General features: G+C 37.8%; 1 protein-coding gene across 3 annotated transcripts in view; it reads left to right on the forward strand.

The window, feature by feature from the left end:
- The window catches only part of pros1.L (protein S L homeolog), a 48,242-nt gene that overhangs the window by 18,418 nt on the left and 7,715 nt on the right, over positions 1-22,109 (forward strand). For all 3 annotated transcript variants that reach the window (XM_018245972.2, XM_018245973.2, XM_018245975.2), the window contains exons 4-10: positions 1,947-2,024; positions 2,582-2,704; positions 5,455-5,586; positions 5,714-5,839; positions 7,784-7,905; positions 18,074-18,192; positions 21,255-21,444. In XM_018245972.2, the coding sequence (XP_018101461.1) occupies positions 1,947-2,024; positions 2,582-2,704; positions 5,455-5,586; positions 5,714-5,839; positions 7,784-7,905; positions 18,074-18,192; positions 21,255-21,444 (890 nt within the window). The remainder of the gene's footprint in view (positions 1-1,946; positions 2,025-2,581; positions 2,705-5,454; positions 5,587-5,713; positions 5,840-7,783; positions 7,906-18,073; positions 18,193-21,254; positions 21,445-22,109) is intronic.

Below are 22,109 nucleotides of genomic sequence, written 5' to 3' on the forward strand. Positions count from 1 at the left end.
AACCTATGATTTTTCGGCAACTATTACCTTATATTAACTGGTATGTGCACTTGACAATAGACTTGACAATTAGTTCCCTAATATTGTGTTTTCTTAATAGTTATTAATAAAGTATTACCAAAGATCCTGTGGTCACAGTATCACCACCACAGTATGTTATTTCGGTCACCACCAAATAACATACTGCCAAAACTATTATATATAGTTTGGGCTATTTTAATAATGCACTTTTGTGGCACAATTACTGCGGCTACAAATATTAGTTAAATAATGAATGAAAAGAGAATGAAAGATTAAATAAGGGTTGCCAAATATCAAGTGAATTTAATAGCCCATCTGATACCCCAGGCCAGTGCTCCAGTCAACAGAAAGCTGTATCAACCCAAGGTACTTCTGTGTGAGCACCATTCAATTAGTATTGATATTGGTATATATAGTTTATGTGACTTTGGTCTTTTTTAACCCAACCTATGTATCTATGGAAACATGTAGGGGCTGATTCACTAAGGGTCGAATATAGAGGGTTAATTAACTCTCGATATTTGACTGGGAATTGAAATCCTTCGACTTCGAATATCGAAGTCGAAGGATTTAGCGCAGATAGTGCGATCGAACGTTCGAAGGATTATTCCTTCGATCGAACGATAAAATCCTTCAAATCGAACGATTCGAAGGATTTAAACCCAACGATCGAAGGAATAATCCTTCGATCAAAAAAAGTTAGGCAAGCCTATGGGGACCTTCCCCATAGGCTAACATTGACTTCGGTAGCTTTTAGATGGCAAACTAGGGGGTCGAAGTTTTTTTTAAAGAGACAGTACTTCGACTATCGAATGATCGAATAGTCGAACGTCGAAGAAGCCCATTCGATGGTCGAAGTAGCCCAAAAAAAACGTCGAAATTCGAAGTTTTTTTACTTTGAATCCTTCACTCGAAGTTAGTGAATCGGCCCCGTAGTGTTTTTCTGCTTTTTGGATTTTGGAGTGGTTTAGCATTTCACTCTACTGAGCATTTGCACCAGTGAGAAGAGGTGGAAGAAGAGTCCTCCATGGTGTACACACAGGAGTGTCACGGGCACAGGAACAGTTTATTATAACTGTGATTGTAACTTTCCTTGAAATAATAAATTCCCTTACACCCCCAGCAACCCAGTTCGGATAGGCTTCGACAGATAGTTAGCTGCGTATATTTGGGGGCATATTTATCAAGGGTCGAATTTCGAATTGAAAAAACTTCAAAATTCGAATTTAAAAAGACCAACCGAAATTAAGTCGAATTTTTTTTTGGGTCGAATAGGTCAGTTTTCGATCGAATAAGTCCATATTCAGCCAAATTTGAATCGTATGAATTGAACGAATATCACATTTGATCGAATTCGATTCAAAGTTTTACCCCAAACCTATATTTTTCTAAGTCCACCAATTGACTCCAAATAGGTTCTAGGAGGTCCCCCATAGGCTAAAACAGCAATTCGGCAGGTTTTAGGTGAATGGTTGAAGTTGAATTTTTAAAGAGACAGTAAATTTCAATATTCTAATTTTAGAATTTTTTTTAAAATTCGAATCGAATTTGGACTATTCCTTAGTTGAAGTACACAAAAAATAGCTCGTTATTCGATTTATTTTTCATTCGAAAATTTACCTCGACCTTTGATAAATCTGCCCCTTAATAAAGCTTTGATTAAAACATCTGGACACACCTAGACACTTCTCCTTTAAGCTTTAAAAATGATCAATATGATCCATGCAAGCCATATTCTTAACAAGTAAGATCTACAAGTCATAAGGAATTAATTGACTGCGTTCAGATTGCAGAGGAATTCCGAATGTTGTAGTTCAAGAACAACACGAGGGCCAATCCTCACCCAGCCATGGTGCAATTCATTTTGACAAGAGATTTATCAGAGAATGTTAAACTAAATGTTAATCTGACTTTTTGTTTCGCAGCCTGCCTCGATGCCAACCGCAGCAAGATGAGTTATTTGAATTTCGATGGTCCCGTTGATCTGAGAGCCTGTGTTAATGGTTTGTAGTCAATGGATTTATTTCATGCCAGTGGGTATAAAACAAACAGTGATGGGTATGGTCAATAGTGTTAAAGGGTGGCAGGCACTATCCCATTTTATTCTGGGAGGGGGGGGGTCCCTGTGCCATTTGCTATTGTGGGCCACTGTGCCATCTACTTTTCTTAAATTGTATATAGTGAGTACTATTACAAAAGTGGGCATTGTCTTCAAAAAGAGGGGGCGTGACAAAGAAAAAGGAATTCATTTTTAAAAATTTGGATTACTTAGATAAAATGGAGTCTATGGGAGATGGCCATTCTGTAATTCTGAGCTTCCTGGATAACAGGTTTCATACCTGTACCAAATTTACTTGCTGTAGAACCTGATAAATATGTATTTAAAATGAACACTATCGTTACCAATATGGAAAAAAAAAAACAACTTCACAAACTCAAATATGAGAATATAAAAACTTGTGTATAAATACATTACGGATTCATTTTTATTGCAATGACAAATTATATATCTGGACTTTATATTTAAAGAGCGATGATGTTCATTTTCTTATTTGTGCAGCACTTCCAGATCAGTGCACTCCCTTGCCATGTAATAAGGAAAGATACAAAGAGTGTGTAGATGGGAAAGGAAATTTTACTTGTATTTGTAAAACAGGATTTCAAGGACCACTTTGTGATGAAGGTAAGTGGTCATGATTTTTACTCTGTGCTAAAATATACTATTGGTAGTACGGTTTTCAATGCTGTAGAGAAGATGCACAAGAAAGCTGTAAATATTTTTGTTAGAAAATCATGTCTAGTGTTGAACATACAATGTATGTTTGTATGCCTCTAAATGACTTTCATATTTGCATTTGGAGGTTGTGTATATTCCCAAAACAAATAGATTTTGCTTTTCCATGGGACTCTTTTTTCCAGTGTGTTATTCAATTTTATTGGAATTTGGGCTTCTTTTATATTGATGCTCTTATTTCAAGTATTAGCTATATAGAAATGCAATGTTGTTCACTATGAGATGCTTAAAGGGGAACTCCACATAAACATAATTTGAGCTTTTTGAAAAGTAATAAATAAAATGTAATAAAGTAAAGTAATAAAATATGCAGATTTTTCATGATTTTTCATGATTTTTAATGGTTTGTAACAATTCCCTAAGTCTAACCCCCTACTCTCCTGCTGATCTCTCTGACTACTTTGCTGAGCTGGCTGACTATACGGAACGCATTTTAGTACATCCTGCAGCGAAATACATGTCCTTCCTGCGATGTGCTATGCCTTCGGAATGGCGCATCGGTTGCTTTTACTGTCAGTCGTCGTCCAAATCTGCAATCACACCTTTGTACTCTACCCTCCCTTCTCAGCCGTCATACAAACTCCGCCCTCAGCCTTCTGCCCTCAGCCTTCCACCCTTAGTCTTTTGCCCTCAGCCCTCCTCCTTCAGTCATCTGCCTTCCGCCCTCAGTCCTCTTCCTTCAGTCCTGTTTCTTTCCCCTTCGCCACCACTTTAGAAATTCATGGATTAGACTGTCTGCTGAAAAGAGAGATCTGAGTGCTGAGCTGCGAGGGCGAAGGCAAGAGGACGGAAGGAAGAGGACTGAGGGCGGAGGGTGGAGAGCTGAGGGCTGAAGGCTGAGGACAGAAGGCTGAGGGCAGAGTTCGTATGACTGACGGCTGAGAAGGGAGGGTAGAAGATGGAGGTGTGATTGCAGATTTGGATGAGTGACGGTAAAAGCAACAGATGTGCCTTTCCAAAGGCATAGGACATCGCATGAAGGAGATGTATTTCGCAGCAGGATGTCTTAAAATGCGTTCCGTATGACTACTGTTACTTTGTATCAACAGCCTGCTGTCCTCAGCCTGCATCCTCCAAACCCCACAATTCCCTGCACACGTGATATCAATAAAGAACAGAACATCACAGTGCAATGCATTGTGGGTTATGTAGTTCCTGCATGCTGTCTGTAAGCTGTGGAGAAGTTGTTACAATTTGTAACATCAGTGTTTAGTCCCTCCTTCCCTGCCAGAATTTCATATTATGCAGAAAGAGAAAGAACTGTTAAATAGGTAAATTTCAGCATAGAAAATAGCACGTATTCATAATTTTTGAAGAAACAGGTAACTATGATGGATATATCAGGGGTTTATGTGATATGTGGGCCTCTTTATCAAATTTTGGTTTGGAACCCGGAGTTCCCCTTTAAAGGGATTATGTCATGGGAAAACATGTTTTATTTTTAAAACACATCAGTTAATAGTGTTGCTCCAGGTCTATTCTTATGCACTGAAATCTGTTTTTTAGTGCCAACAGATTTCTTTTTTTATTTAATTTTGAAATCTGTCATGGGGCTAAATCTGTTGTCAGTTTCCCAAGTGCCCTTAATTATGTGACTTGTGCTCTGATAAACTTCTGCCACTCACTCTACTGCTGCACTGCAAATTGGAGTGATGTCAACCCTCTCACTTCTTTCCCCAGCAGCCCATCAGCAGAACAGTGGGAAGGTAACCATATAACAGCTTCCTGACACAAGATAACAGATCCATGATAGATATGAGAATAGCACTCAATAGTAAAAAATCCAAGTCCCACTCCGACTCCTTCTGTTACATTAAGTTGGAGAAACAATAGCTTATCCGAAAGCAGTTCCATCATAAAGTGCTGGCTTTTTCTGAAAGTACACAATCAGGCAAAATGATCTGATATGGCTGCCTACACACCTATATTAAACTTGAAAAATGAAAGTTGTTGGTTCAGGTAAAAAATTGTATATGGCAGAGTGAATTATTTACAGTGTAATTTAGAAATACAAACTAGACTGTAAAATCATGACAGAATACCTTTACGTAAATACCTTTGACAGTAAAAACTGTTAAATTCGACTAGGGAGTTATTCAAATTTTTAAAAATTCAAATTAGATTTTCTAAATTTATCATACTCTGGCACTTTAAGAATGCAAATTCGACTATTTACCACCTGAAATGTGCCAAATTGCTGTTTAAGTCAATGGGAGAGGTCCAGGGATCTGGATCAAGTTTTTAAAATTCAAATTCAATTTGAGTTTTCAGATTCATTCCACTCATCTCAGTTTTAAAAAATCGATTTATTAAAAAATTTGGAATTTATGGGAGTTTAGGGGAAACACACATGAATTCGACCTTTGATAAATGTGCCTCTAGGTGTTCTTCCTACTGTGACACTTTTTTAAATTATATATTGGTAGGAAAGAAATGATGATTTTGTCTCGCATTTTGCAGAAATTAATTTTCTTTTCCTCCTATGAAAATTAATGTATCTCAATAGTTCTAAAGAGGCACTAGGAACGTTGCCGTAGAAAAGTGTGTTGTTAATAGATAGTAAAATCGGTTTCAACATTTTAGAAACAACAACCAATGTTGACCAATATATATCTATTTATCACTTGGTTTATTTGTAGATATCAATGAATGTGAGGACCCAGTGAAACCCAGTGGAGGATGTAATCAAAAATGCCTCAACTTGCCTGGAAGTTATCGCTGTGCCTGTGAAGATGGTCATTACTTGCTGCCCAACAAACACACATGCAGTGGTAAATGTTATATTTTCTATGCTAACACACTGTATCTGTTGAGCTGTGCCCAAATCATAATGAATTACATTTACCATTTGTTCTGGTACATGGTAGAACTCGGTCATAATTTCTTTGTCTTTAATAGACATAAATGAGTGTGAAATGTTTCCAAACATCTGTGGGAGTGCAGTCTGCAAAAACACCCCCGGGAAGTATGAGTGTGAGTGTGACAATGGCTATAAATACAACAATTCCACTAAAGCCTGTGAAGGTAAGTAGGATGTCATTATAACAATAAATGCTTACATGGCAATTTTTTTCATGAATTGTATTTTTTTCTCTAAAAACAATTTTTTCAAAATTTCTCTGTAAAACTGTAAAAATTTGAGATTTATTAAATAAAAGAACTACGAAAACCTCTAATACAAAACTTCGGCAAGTAAAAGCAGTCAAGGTCCTATAGAAGTCAATGAAATCTGATCCTATTGGACATTTTTTTAGCCATTCAGACAGGTTTTTCGCTAGTAATTGTCAGAAAGACTCAATTATTTAGAAATTTTAGTATTTTTTATTATTTATTTAATTAATAAAAGCTTCTTGGTTGTCTTGTGTTTTATATTTTGGTTAATTAATTTGGTTAAGTCCAACAACTGATAAGGCATCAGTGTAAGGGGAACTTTCACAAAAAAAATGAAAATTTATTATACGCTTCATCTCACTGAAATAAAAAACGCTCTAAATATAATCCATTGAAAATCCTGTACTGTTACTCTTCCCTTCTCCCCTTCTCAGCATCTGCCTTTCTCTTCTTTCTCTCTTCGTGAAGAAGAGTCAGTGAGGTCTAATAAATTCTGGAGGGGTGCTCCATTTGCCTAGAAGATGTATTAGAGCTAACTCTTTAAAAATAGCCAACAGTAATCCTGTATCTCTACATGAATGATTTGTGCCAGTCAGGGATTTTTGTTTGTGCTGGAGTTGGTTATTTGAGTTAGCTCTAATAAATAGATATATTATATGTACTATAGATTTCCAATAGATGTATTATTCCCACTGGTCAATCAAAATCTGACCCTTACTTCTGCATGGAGAGAGACATATAAGGGAGTAGTAAAGAGTAACTTGATTATTTCAGAAATGTTAAAATTTTTAAACAAATATATATATATATATATATATATATATATATATATATATATATATAAAAATTCTTATTACCATGAGATGAAGCTTATATTACATTTTAATTTCACTATAGTTCCACTTTAAGGGGGGGAAGAATGTAGATATTTGAGACTTTAAATTATTGGTGATAAAAATATGTCAGTGTAGGATGTTTTAGAGTGTAGTCAATGGATAAAATGTTTATACGCAAGCCCTCATTTCTTTTACTGTTTAAAGGTGAACTACCTATAAAAGAACATGGCTAGAAATGGTGTATTTATATCCCCAATTTACTGTCCATCCCATATTTTCAAAAATGAAAACGAAGAGTTTATTATTTAATTCTTCATTCTTTACAATTATGATAAGATGGAATGAGGGCTGTCTCATGAAATAAATCTTGTTTTTGGTTTTACATATCTTGCCCATATACTGTAAATCTTTTTGCTTCAGCCATGATTGGGGATGGCTCAGCAGATGGCAACCACTAAGAAACAAGTCCCCCCTGATGATACATTATGGGGCAGATTTACTAAGGGTCGAATATCGAGGGTTAATTAACCCTCGATATTCGACTAGGAACTAAAATCGTTCGACTTCGAATATCGAAGTCGAACGATTTAGCGCTAATCCTACGATCGAACGATCTAAGGATTATTCCTTCGATCGAACGATTAAATCCTTCGAATCGAACGATTTGAAGGATTTTAATACAACGATCGAAGGAATATCCTTTGATCAAAAAAACACAGGCAAGCCTATGGGGACCTTCCCCATAGGCTAACATTGAGTTCGGTAGCTTTTAGCTGCCGAACTAGGGGGTCGAAGTTTTTCTTAAAGAGACAGTACTTCGATTATCGAATGGTCGAATAGTCGAACGATTTTTAGTTCGAATCGTTCGATTCGTAGTCGAAGTCGTAGTCGAAGGTCGAACTAGCCCATTCGATGGTCGAAGTAGCCAAAAAAACACTTCGAAATTCGAAGTTTTTTTAATTCTAATCCTTCACTCGAGCTTTGTAAATCTGCCCCTATGTGTTGCCTTTTTGTCTTACAGACATTGATGAATGTGCTGAAAGGTCGTGCAGTCAAATCTGCGTGAATAGCCCTGGAAGTTACAGTTGCTATTGTGATGGCAGAAGGAAATATAAGCTGGCTCAGGACAAGAGCTCTTGTGAGGTAATAAATCATGCTTATCATAATAATATTCCTCCTATTATAAAATAGATGTCATGTCACCAACTGTGTTTGACTTGATACCTTTGAGCTGCATAGAAAAGAACCACACTGGCAAACAAGACTTGTGTCTGCAGGGCAAGCCCTTGCAAAGGTTTTACTACGGTAAATTGGTGGAATTGTGCACAGAGCGAGCCTTAATATTTACACAATGGGTGTGCGAGTGTCCTCTTCAATTTATATCTTTGAGGACAGGGTTTATCATAACATTATGATGTCATACACAAAAGTCGGTATTACTAGGGATGGGCGGATTTGACCCTTTTTGCTTCGCCAAAAATTTGCCACCGGCGAAATGACCCCGATGCCCAATAAAGTCTATGGGCGACAAAAAAATTTTGACGCGCTGCATCATTTTTTTGACACACATCTTTTTTTTTTTTGTCGCACGCCGCTAGACAAGTCTATGGGCATCATTTCCTTGGCGAAACAAGGCGAAAAAATTCACCCATCCCTAGGTATTACCCTTGGCATTAACATCTCTTGGAGGGTCACATGTGGCCTTATAAGTCTCCAGTTGGACAGCTGTAAGTTCATCATGGAGATGGAAGGGTGCAGGATGATAGAAGACCTGTGAAGAATCCTAGTATACCGGGACTGAACAGTTCATCTTCTTGAAAGTTTGAAAGGGTGCTAAAAAGATTTTGCCCTGGGGCTCAGTAATTAGTCTACCCAGTGGTCTCATTAAGCAAATCGTAGATACAGTTGAAATAAATCACTTTATATCTGTAACTGTCTTTAGAAATACAACTGTAGATATGTTTTTTATTGTGGTAGTCTAAGAAGAGAGTTGCTCTCCTAACAATGGAGATATTTGGTTATTGTTAGAAAGTACCTGCAAGTACCTTTAATGAATAGCATCAATACACACAACATTTGGTCCTATTTTATGTCCAGACTTGCGGCTTCATTTCTAAATGGCCCCTTCTAACCAGAATTCTTAGGGGGAGTCAGTGCTGGGCTCAGTAAAGGCTGGATAGATTGGGTATATGCCTTTGTTTTAATGCTTTAATGAGGGTACCAACACAAATATCATCCATAGGGCTGGACTTCCTGGTTCTGTTTACCGGACAGCTGTTTGTGTTCCCCAATACAAGAATACAGTAACCTGAAATTAAGTTTTTTTAAATGAGTTGGGATAGAAACTGGGGGCGGCTGACTCCTTGTCTGGGGTGTATTAGATAATGGATTTGATAAAGAGAAGCACAGAAACCCATCATTTAAAGCTTCTATATGTTCTGTGATGTCCCTGAGGAACAAAAAGATCAGTAGAACACAAATATTCCTGTGCCTACAAATGTTCCCTGGTTCAATGTTCTCTGCCTTTTCTCTCTTTCTGTAAATCTCTCCCAAATGATGCCTGGGTGACAGGTGCGTCCCTTCTAGGCTTGCAAGTAATTTCTGTCGAACAGCATCAATTTACTTTCTTCTTTGCTCTGAAGTAATCTTACAGGCACAACCAGCCATTATATCGGCCATTAATTTTATGCTTTAAGATCACGGCCTAAGTAGAAAATTACCAACATAACTTTTAAAGTAATGACACAGAGTTAGCAAAGTCCTTGACCGCACTGTAATGAAACACTGAGCCGCCGTGTGCACGGCTTAAGGCTACAGCCAGTTATTGCACTCTTGCCGAGGCGCCCGTGCTGTTCATCTCAATAGACGGAGAGGTTTTATGGGTGTTATTTTCCAGTAGAAATACTGCGGCAGGTCACCAGTGGGATGGCTGATGTGATTTTGTGTTGTTTATTGAATGATTTGTGGAACCTCTGTTGACTGCTCGTTGCCTGGAGCCATGGGCATTGCCTATGCTTTATTGCAAGCAGCCAGCAAATTCATGGAGCTGTGTCAGGCTTCCGCTACCTCTCCTTATGGATTATTACAAGACCTGATTACACTTCTCGCCAAATTTAATTTTCTCAGTGCTGTCACGGTACAACTTTTATGCTTTCCTTTTTCATTTTAAACTGTAAACAATTTATTCTGTATTTCTTACTTGAGAAATCATTCTATTCTGATTGGGCTGGAGGTACAGAAGAGAGGTTCCCTGGACACAATAGAAAAGACAGCGACAAAAACAATAGAAAACAAATTGATTCAGAGGAGGTACTCAAGCATGTAACTAAATATGCCCCTCTGTTTACCATATTATATCCATTCACATACTATAGCCTTTTTTTATAGCCAGCTAACGATGAGCGAAGCTGCTCTTTGTTGCTTCACAAAAAAAAAAAATGATGGAACTGCTAAAAAATTAATAAAATGGTGACCGAATGCAGCAAAGTCAATGGGTGTTTTTTATCGTGCCAAAACTTGAGTGTTTTTCTCAAGTTATTTTCTCATGCCAAATGCATAGAAGTCAATGGGGAGAAAAATACTTTTAACCCCTTGCAGAAATGAGAATTTAGCCACAAATCTGTAACATGCAAAATAACATTTACTCATCCCTAGTGCTACTGTAGGTATGCATTTATATGCAGCAATGGAATGTAAACAGCTGAAGAGGAAGAAAAATAATCTTAAAAAATACAAAGCCAGTGGCCCTGATGGCCTCTCCTCCTCCTTTTATGAAGCTATTTGTTTTAGTGTCCTCCTTTCATGCTAGCCTCTTTAATTAAATCTATCTATATTATAACATTCTGCAGTCTAGTGTAGTTAATAACATCAAACTCATTCCTGAAGATGGAAAAGACCCCTTATTAACCTCCTCTTATCATCCAATATCTTTGATTAACCAAGATTTTCAAATATATATTAAGATTCTAGCTGATATGTTGGCTGATGTCCTTCCTGCGAATATCTCTCCTTTTCAAAATGGGTTCACTAGGAAGAGATCAGGTATTAAGACTATTCGGGCCATCCTTAATGTCATCTATTTGTCCAACAAGCACAGATTGCCATGCTCCTTGGATCGTTTAGATGTGGAGAAACCATTTGTTAATTTAAACTGTAATTATCTTTTTGACTGTTGTAACCTCTATGATTTTAAAGACATGTCTATTTCTTTACTAAACCAAATTTACTCTTCCCCCAATCTAGGAAATTATAATTGCTGGAGAACAATCAAATCTTTTTACCTTGTTTAGAGGTACGAGACAAGGTTGTCCTTTATCCCTCCTACTATTTAATATGACTATTGATCCTCTGATTCTTAAATCTTTCAGATTTATTCCAAGGTATCAGAGTTTATGGCAAACATCTGAAGACTGGCTTTTGCAGAGGATTTACTTTTGATTGTCCAGGATCCTCACAGTTCAGTTAGGAAAATTTTCAATTTTCCCCCAAACTTATAGTTCCTTTTCTGGCTATGTTAGTAACTCCAGCAAAACTGAGATAATAAATATTCATAGTTCTATTTCCAAGAAAACCCTTTTGTAGTTAAAGACTAAACCTCCGTTGAGAATTTCCTCAGACTTATCCAGGCTATATTCTTTAAACCTATCCCCCCTGATTATACTCACTGAATCTATCTTTAGTAAATGGTTAAACTGTTCTCTTAACCTTACTGGGAGAGTTGCTTTCTTTAAAATGTTGGACCAAGCTCTTTCTAAGTTCCTCTGGCAAGATGAAGAAACCTAAAACTTTTTTGTTCAATTTAAGACAATCAAACATTTTGGGAGGCCTTAATGTTCCTAGCTTTAGGTATTTCAATATAGCTTCTCTTTGTAGATTCATTATTGAATGGACCTATCCAATCTTAATTTGGAATCCTCTTTAAAGGGATACTGTCATGGGAAAAAATTTTTTTTTCAAAATGAATCAGTTAATAGTGCTGCTCCAGCAGAATTCTGCACTGAAATCCATTTCTCAAAAGAGCAAACAGATTTTTTTATATTCAATTTTGAAATCTGACACGGGGCTAGACATTTTGTCAATTTCCCAGCTGCCCCATGTCATGTGACTTGTGCCTGCACTTCAGGAGAGTAATGCTTTTTGGCAGGCTGCTGTTTCTCCTTCTCAATGTAACTGAAGGAGTCTCAGTGGGACATGGGTTTTTACTATTGAGTGTTGTTCTTAGATCTACCAGGCAGCTGTTATCTTGTGTTAGGGAGCTGTTATCTGGTTACCTTCCCATTGTTCTTTTGTTTGGCTGCTGGGGGGAAAAAGGGAGGGGGTGATAATCACTCCAACTTGCAGTACAGCAGTAAAGAGTGATTGAAGTTTATCAGAGCACAAGTCACATGACATGGGGCAGCTGGGAAATTGACAAAATGTCTAGCCCCATGTCAGATTTCAAAATTGAATATAAAAAAATCTGTTTGCTCTTTTGAGAAATGGATTTCAGTGCAGAATTCTGCTGGAGCAGCACTATTAACTGATTCATTTTGAAAAAAAAATTTTTTCCCATGACAGTATCCCTTTAACAATGGGGGACATATAATTTCTTATCAGCATACATATTAGAGTTATCTTCCTCTTCGGGAAATTACTCCATAAACTCCATGGTAGTAACTATCAAAGTTCACCCTTTTTGTCCCCTTTTGATTTGTATTCATTTTCTAAAATGGAGAGAAGATCCTATTAGAAAAAGAAAGGTATCTTCCAGTTGTTAAAAATTGTTGATACCGAATCAGAGGTACCTGTACACTGGGAGACTTTAAAACCTAAATTTGGCCTTAATGAATGTGATAGACTAGTTCATAGGAGATTTTTATGTTGATCTTCTCAAACAAAAAACTGTATTGTATTGTATTGACCAACTTCCTATTTGTAAAGCAATTCAAAATATTATAGATTAACCTTTTAATAGGATTTCATTTATTACCAATTTTTGCCTTCAATCCTTTCCTGAAGTCCTCCCCTTACAAATCTAGAAAAGAGTTGGTTTTCCTTTTTAAAAGTTGATATTACTCCTCATCGCCTTCACATTCAGTGTACGAATTGGAGAGTTCAACATTTTAGGTCCATCTGAGTTACCATTTTATGTGAGAAATTCAAAAGGCTTTGCTTTCCTCTGCTGTCATAAATGCTAAACTGAGAATGTTTCTATGCTTCACTATTTGTGGGAGTGTCCTACCATTTTTGATGTATGGGGAACACTTCAAAGTTTTCTTAATGAAAAACTGAAAATTTACCTTAAAGGTATACTGTCATGGGAAAACATGTTTTTTTTTTCCAAAATGCATCATTTAATAGTGCTACTCCAGCAGACTTCTGTACTGAAATGCAATTCTCAAAAGAGCAAACAGATTTTTTTTATATTCAATTTTGAAATATGACATGGGGCTATACATATTGTCAGTTTCCTAGCTGCCCCTAGTCATGTGACTTGTGCCTGCACTTTAGGATGGAACTACTTTCTGGCAGGCTGTTATCTCTCCTACTTAATGTAACTGAATCAGTCTCAGTGGGACTTGGCTTTTACTATTGAGTGTACTTCTTAGATCTACCAGGGAGCTGTTATCTTGTGTTAGGGAGCTGCTATCTGGTTACCTTCCCATTGTTCTGTTGTTAGGCTGCTGGGGTTGGGAAGGGAGGGGGTGATATACTCCAACTTACAGTACAGCAGTAAAGAGTGACTGAAGTTTATCAGAGCACAAGTCACATGACTGGGGACAGCTGGGAAACTGACAATATGTCTAGCCCCATGTCAGATTTCAAAATTGAATATAAAAAAATCTGTCTGTTCTTTTGAGAAATGGATTTCAGTGCAGAATTCTGCTGGAGCAGCACTATTAACTGATGCGTTTTGAAAAAAAGCATGTTTTCCAATGACAGTATCCCTTTAAGTTATCTCCCGAATTTGCTTTGCTTGACTTTCAAATGAACTCTGTAACTTACTCTGTCACTTAAAATAATAGTTTTGACAAAGGTTTTATTTATCTGGTCATTGCAGCAACCCATAACTCTATTTTCTTGTTTTGGATTCAGGAGAACTCTTCAGACTTAAAAGTCACTGTCATATCTTAAATCTCTCATTATGTAAGATGCAGATAGTTTTAGATATGTAAACATTGGTTTTAGGGAATATTTTCCCTTACATAACTCCGGCTTCCCAAACCAAAATTTGATAAAGAGGTCCACATAACACAGAAACCCCCTAATATACCCATTATGAATAAGTGCCATTTTCTAAACTGAAATCCAGCTGTTTAACAGTTCTTCTCTTTCTGCATCATTTGAAATCCTGGCAGGGAAGGAGGGACTAAACACTGATGTTACAAATTGTAACAACTTCTCCACAGCTTACAGACAGCATGCAGGAACTACATAACCCACAAAACACACTATGATGTTCTGTGCCTTATTGAAATCACTTGTGCAGGGAATTGTGGGGTTTGGAGGATGCAGGCAAAGGACAGATGGCTGTTGATACAAAGTAACAGTAGTCAGCCAGCTCAGCAAAGTAGTCAGAGAAATCAGCAGGAGAGCAGGGGGCTAGGCTTAGGCAACTGTTCCAAATCATTAAAAATCATGAAAAGTCTGCATATTTTTTTATTGATGTATATTGCAAAGTTGCTTGAAATTATGTTTGTATGTTAAGTGTGTATGTTTTTGTGGAGTTCCCCTTTAAATATTCTAGACCAGTGATTTAGTGATGTGCGGGCCGACCCGATACCCGCGGGACCCGCGGGTTGGGTGGGTTCAGGTCAACCTCGCAGTGCTCCTCGCGGGTGGTGGGCGGATGTGAGTGGAGCTCTTCTCCTGCTCTTCCCGCCCACCACCATCAAATGCCGGCATCCGCCTTCCAGGTTCCTTTTTTATAGTGTAGTGTCTGCTCACCCTGCCCCTTTTTTGACATCATCGGCGGGGCGGCGCGGGTTTATAAAAGGACCCCCGGAACAGGTGTGGGCGGGCGCGGGTATTAGCAGGGCGGGTTAGGGTCGGGTGCAGGTCAGGGAAACCCTGACCCGCACATATAGACTGCGATGATAGAGATACGATTAAAAAGTCCACTTATAATTTTGAGGAGAGCTCTTATTCTCATGTCCTTTGATGTTCCTTGGTTAATTGACTAATTCATTTGGTAATTTTTTCTTTTTTCTTATTGTTTTTCTGCTCTTGTCCATATTAGAGAGGAATATGTTATTCTTTCTGAATAATTGTTTATTGTTTGTGTTTATATTTAGTGATGGGCGAATTTGGCCCGTTTTCTCGTTTTTCGACGCAGGCGCCCGTTTTGGACGCCAGCGTCCGTTTTTTTTTTTTTTAATTTTCCATGGGCCCCTGACCACCAATGGTATTTTTAAAAGAACGGTAACACCAAAAAAAAAATGAAAGTGTTTTAAAGTAATGAAAATATCATGTTCTATTGCCCTGCTCTGGTAAAACTGATCTGTTTGCTTCAGAAACACTACTATAGTTCATATAAACAAGCTGCTTTGTAGCAATGGCGGAAATTGAAAAAAGCTATATGGGACAGATTAAATAGTGGATAACAGATAACACCATTATGCTCTACAGAGTTTATCTGCTATCTGAATGCCTGAATCTTATCTGCTATCTCCTTTGGCTGCCCCCATTGCTACACAGCAGCTTGTTTATATGAACTATAATAGTGTTTCTGAAGCAAACACAGCAGTTTTACCACTACATTATATTTTTATTACTTTAAACACTTTCATTTTTTGATGTTACTGTTCCTTTAACTTGTAAGGGGGAGATCAGACAGATCTTTTCGTAATTTGGATCTTCATACCTTAAGGGTAAGGTCACACTGTGAGATTCGGGGAGATTTAGTCGCCCGGCGACTAATCACCTCTTCTTTCTGGCGACTAATCTCCCCGAACTGCTTCCCCCTGTCTTTCGCCTGCTACAATGAAAAAACGAATCTCACAGTGTGACCTCACCCTTAGTCTACTAGAAAATCATGTAAACATTAAATAAACCCAATAAGCTGGTTTTGCCTCCAATAAGGATTCATTATATCTTAGTTGGGATCAAGTACAAGCCACTGTTTTATTATTACAGAGAAAAAAGAAAATTATTTTTAAAAACTTGGTTCATTTGGATAAAAAAAAGTCTATGGGAGATGGTCTTTTGTTAATTTGGAGCTTCCTGGATAACGGGCTTCCTACTAACAGGTTCCATACCTGTACTTGATCCCAACTAAGAAATAATTAATCCTTATTGATGGCAAAACACTTTTGTTGGGTTTAATTAACGTTTTAATATTTTTTTTAGTAGACTTAAGGAATGGAGATGCAAATTGCAGAAAGATCCCTTATCCATAAAACCCCAGGTTGCAAATATTCTGGATAATATGTCCTATACATATAAGGACATGGGAATACGTGATTTTTCCTCCAATGTCAGATGCCGGGGGCCCCAGTGCCCTCTCTGCCCTACACTGTAATCACTTTAGCTTCAAGCCCCCTTGCATAAAACCTGCTCCCGACATTGGCTCATTCTAACAGTGACTCAGAGAACAAGGCCTCCCCGCAGGTCTCAGTGTTGTGTAATATCGGCTAAGCTCTGGCACACACACTGGAACGTGCCAGTAACTCAGATTCTCTTTAAGCCCCTAAAAGCTCCTGGGGTATTGCTCACCGAACAGAACCAAGCTTACGCTTCTATGAATGCCAGTTTTGTGCTGCACAGCAGGGACATTGTTTTCTACACTAAAGGGCCCTTAACTAATACAGTCTCTGGCTGGAAAGGTTTCCTGAATTAACATGTCTATTTTTATGAAAATAAAAACAGACATTTTCAGCTGAAAACTGCCTGTTACAAACAATGACAGTTGTGTGACAGTTTGATGATTGTATAATAATCATTTTATACAGAATCGGTTTTTAAAGCTTGATTACAGAGCGAATACAGGAAAGGTTCATTAAAATGTTATTCTTTTTTATGCATTACAGGCTTGTTATCATTGGTGCGAATATGAGTAAATATTTCATGACACTTGTGATAAACTGCAGGCTGCATCTTACCCCAGCATGCATTAGTTAAACAGTATTTGCTCTATGCCTGGTTTTACCAGTGACTTAAATACAGAGCATATTTTTATTTCGTGGGGTTTGATTGTACTTTTGTCTATAAGGTGTTGTCTGTGACAGAGCAATGCTGCCATCCAGTGGTGCTGTACATTTGTTACAGTCTGGAATTCCTGCAGCTGGAAATAAACGTCTGTACTGTATGTAATAACAACTATTAATGTTGATCAGCTCAGCTGTGAACACTATGGGGGTTATTTTTTATCGAATGTTTTTTTAAACCTTGAATGAACTCAAAAAAACTCATAACTCTAATGGTTTCTAATTTAAGAAAAAAACTTGAATGGAAAAAACTCGAATAAGTGAAGTCGGGGTAAACAACTCGAATATTCTAATTGATCGAGGTTTCTGTAAGGGACCCCTGCCATTGACTCCTACATGACCTCGACAGGTTTTGGATAGTGTCGGATTCGAGATATTTCCAGGGTCAGGTTATGATAAGTTTAGAAAAATTTTAGTTTTTTTTTAAAAGAAACGCGGACATTTTTAGTTTTTTTTTCTTTAAAATACTCAAAAAATTTTGTGGGGTTTTTTTCTTGAAAAATCTATTTTTGACTCGAAAACTAGAATTTTTCATGGAAAGACGAACTCGATCCTTAATAAATCTGCCCCTATATGTAAGCAATTTATTCAGCATAAATGTTTATATATTTATGTTAAAATGCTTGGAGGAACTCTGAGCATCACTCCTCATACACTGGATAGTTTACCCCAAATATAAATGATATGGATATTAAAAGTCACTAAGGGGTTCTGTGACCATAAGGCACAAGCAAGCCCGGATTTAGGGAACACTGACTATCACTCATGTATTATAAGGGATAATGTACCCCCACTGTAAATTATAAGGATATTAGAAGTCACTGAAAGCTCCATGACCAAATGAAGGCACAAGGCTACAGGCTGAGTTATACAGGGACTCTGAGAATACTTCTTTATAGCAAGGGATAATGTACCCCCTACTGTACATTATAAGGATATTAGAAGTTATGACTTATACATGGAACTCTGAGTATCACTCATGTATTATAAGGGATGATATATCCCCTAATGTAATTTATAAGGATAATATTATACACCCTGCCATAGCTCGAATATGTGGACAGACTGTGATTAGATGTTTATAATTCTGCTTTCACTTATCTCTTTATTATTGACTTTTCCCCTAGAGTATTCCTGTTTGTGTCCCGCTTAATCTTGAAACAAATTATGAGCTGCTGTACCTGGCTGAACAGTTTTCAGGCATACCAGTAGTGTATTTACGATTCAAACTGCCCGATGTTAGTCGGTAAGCATTACTCATCTTTAGATGCTTTATATATATATATATATATATATATATATATATATATATATATATATATATATATATATATATGAATTACACTGAAAGGATACATTTCGACACATCTTGGGGATCATTTATTAAAGCAGGGGCAAAATGCTAGAACATTAAAAGGGAGGTATTATAAAGGTTTTAAAAGGGGTGGGTCGCCTTTAAGTTAACTTTTATGAGGGAATGTAATAAAAGTCTGTAACAGAAAAAATAAACACAGTGCGAAAAGTTATGCCATTGTGCTAACAAATTTGCCTTTGTGGGAATTTAATATAGCTTTTGCGATACCCAGAAACTGTTTAGCGACCACTTTCGACAGTGGAAGAAGGTTTAAGAATTTTATAGTTAGCGCCAGTGCGCAGTGAATGTAATAAAACTTCTTACTGAAAAAGTCGTTATGTTTGCTCCAAAAGATTACGACACCTTCAAGCACTTCTTAAAAGTGGGCAATACGCAATTAAAATTCGCAATGTAAGAACAGTTTAAGGAAGAGTATTACTTAACAAAATTTGTGCAAATTGTTTTGCTCTTTGTGACTTTTATTACATTCCCCCATTAGTATGTAATAGAATGGCTAATTCTAAGCAACTTTTCAATTGGCCTTCATTTTTTGTTTTTTATAATTTATTAATTATTTGTCTTCTTCTTAAAAGTTAATTTAAAGTTGAACAACCTGTTTAAGTATAGGTATGGTATCCGTTATGCAGAAAGCTCTGAATTACGGGAAAAGCTGTCTCCCATAGACTCCGTTGTATGCAAATAATCTGAATATTTAAAAATGATTTCCTTTTTCTCTGTAATAAGAAAATAGTACATTTTGCTTGATCCAAACTAATATAATTAATCCTTATTGGAAGCAAAAACAGCCTATTGGGTTTATTTACATGATTTTCTAGTAGACTGGTATGAAGATCCGTTATCTGGAAAACCCCAGGTCTAGTGATGACTAGTGATGGGCGAATAAATTCTCCTGGAGCAAATTTGCAGCTTATTTCCGTGTTTCACCCTGGGCGAATAAATTAGCGAAACTCCGGCAAAAATTCCCTGGCGAAAAATTCACCGGGGTCAAAAACATTTTGGACACGCGTCTGAAAAGTTGCTCGCGCCAAAATTGTCGCGCGTCAACACTATTCAGAGGGCCATTGACTTTAACACTAGCATCAAAATTGACGTCAACGACTTTTTGGGCGTGCGTCCAAAATTGACGCGGGCATCAATTTGCGAGTTTCACAAATTTTAAGGGATAAATTCGTCCATCACTAATACAGACCCTATACACCCCAAGCTAGTGATACTCCTCTTCCACCCATTGCAGTCTGGTTGTATTTAGAAGATCTGGACCATGTCAAACATTATCAAGACCATGTGCCTTTGGCAGCTGCAAGTGCTTCATTCACTCACACTGAGAGCAGAAGTGTCACACAGCAAGAACAATAGTAGAGCTCTGATATCCAAATGAAAAGAAGAAATGACAGGCAATACAATTCATACATATCCAATCTCTTGACTTACTACTACAGCTCCCAACACCCCGAACTGCCTTTGGCCGAAGGCGGAACAACCTCTGGATATATTTACACTGGTTACTTCCCAGTAACATAGCCGCAGGCATTTGATTTAGCATTGAGCCGCAGGTAAAATATACCGGCCACTGCTGCTCTGTGCTTCTCAAGGGACACAATATATTAAGCAGGGCAGTACTTTGCTGGAATTTTTATTGCTACTTATGTACCTGTTTTTGCCTCACATAAATGTGACCTAAATTATTGTGGCTGCCTTTAATATATGATCAGTTTTATGGAGGCCTACAGCACCATTTTCCATTTGTTTTTATGAAATTCATGTCTTCAGGATCTGCTGCTATAGAAATTCTTCAGTAAGAGTTACTCTTTCAGATTTGCCTCCAAAGACTGGCTGCTACATTTTGTCATAAGCCTAAAGCAGTTCATGCTCTCGGTTTAACTGAACAAGACTCATTATTATAGATATCTTATCTATATCTTTAAAGGGGTTGTTCACCTATGAGATCACTTTTAGTATGATGTAGAGAGTGATATTCTGAGACAATTTGCAATTTGTTTTAATTTTTCATTATTGAAGGTTTTTGAGTTATTTAGCTTTTTATTCAGCATCTCTTCAATTTGCATCTTAAGCAATCTAGTTACTAGGGTCCAAATTACCCTAACAACCATGCACAGGTTCGGACTGTGGGGCCCGGGGCCCACCTGGGCTGCGGTTTAGGGCCCCCCTCCGGACCCCCGGCTCCCACTGCTGTAGAGCCCACGTGTGCGCTTCTGCAAAGGCGCGCACTGCGTATTACGCTGGTCGAGGCAGGAAGGAAGTAGCAGGAAAAAGAACCTGCCTCCAGGACCCCCTGCGTGCATACGAGAACGCCGGTGCAAACTTATTTTTGGGAGGCCGGCAAATCTGGGGAGGGGGTCTGGATCAACGGGGGCCCACCGGGTTTTTTCCCGGTGTCCCGCCCAGTCCGACACTGACCATGCACTGATTTGAATAAGAGGCTGGAATATGAATAGGAGATGCCTGAACAGAAGGATCAGTAATAAAAAGTAGGGATGCACCGAATCCACTACTTTTGATTCAGCCAAACCCCCAAATCCTTTACGAAAGATTCTGACGAATAACAAACAGAATCTGAATCCTAATTTGCATATGCACATTAGCATTCAGATTCGGTTCAGCCGGGCAGAAGGATTCGGCCGAATCCCAATCCTGCTGAAAATGGCAGGATCCTGGATTTGGTGCATCCCTAATAAAAAGTAACAATAACAATACATTTGTAGTCTTACAGAGCATTTGTTTTTTAGAAGGGAGTCAGCGACGCCCATTTGAAAGCTGCAAAGAGTCAGACGAAAAAAGGCAAATAACTATAAAGCTATGAAAAATAAATAATGAAAACCAATTGAAAAGTTGCTTAGAATTGGCCGTTCTATAACATAATAAAAGTTACCTTAAGGGTCACAGATTTTTTTACCTGTAACTTTCCAAAACAGCTTTTCGGCTGAATTCGACTTCCGAACATACGACGGAGAGGGTGTTATTTTGTATGCAGAGTCTACCGATAGAACGTCATGGTTGCTGCTTGCTCTCCGTGATGGGAAGATTGAAATTCAGTTCAAGAACGAACTGTGGACCAAAGTAACAACTGGCGGCAAGGCAATCAATAATGGGGAGTGGCATATTGTAAGTTGCTACTTTCTTCCTTCCTTCTTTCCTTCCTTCCTTCTTTCCTTCCTTCCCTTTCTTCCCTTTCATTGCTCCTCCAATACATACTGTATGATGTGAAGAAGGCCTTATATGCACATTTGACAACCAAAGTCCATGGTCTAGTAGTCCATGGTACATGGTCTAGCTGCTGTTACTTGCTGTTAAACCTTCTCTTCCTTCTTAAACTCCTTCAAAGTTCAGATCCCATCCTACTGACGTATTTATCTATGAGCTGTATCTGCATATCCTTCTAATTTCAGATCCCATCCTTACTCTTCCTTCTAATCATCCTTCTAAGTTCAGATCCCATCCTTCTGATCTATATATCTATGAGCTATATCTATATCTCCTTCTAATTTTTGATACCATTCTTACTCTTCCTTCTGATCATCCTTCTAAATTCAGATCCCATCCTTCTGATCAATGTATCTATGATCTACAGGTATATCTCCTTCTAAGTTCAGATCCAATCCTTACTCTTCTTTCTGATCCCCCTTCTAAGTTCAGATCTCATCCTTCTGATCTATCTATCTATCCATCCATCCATCCATCCATCCATCCATCCATCCATCCATCCATCCATCCATCCATCCATCTCTATATATCTATGATGTGTATCTAGGGTTTTTCAAATAAAGGGT

The sequence above is a fragment of the Xenopus laevis genome, chromosome 2L (genome assembly GCF_017654675.1).
Source record: "Xenopus laevis strain J_2021 chromosome 2L, Xenopus_laevis_v10.1, whole genome shotgun sequence".
NCBI lineage: Eukaryota > Metazoa > Chordata > Amphibia > Anura > Pipidae > Xenopus > Xenopus laevis.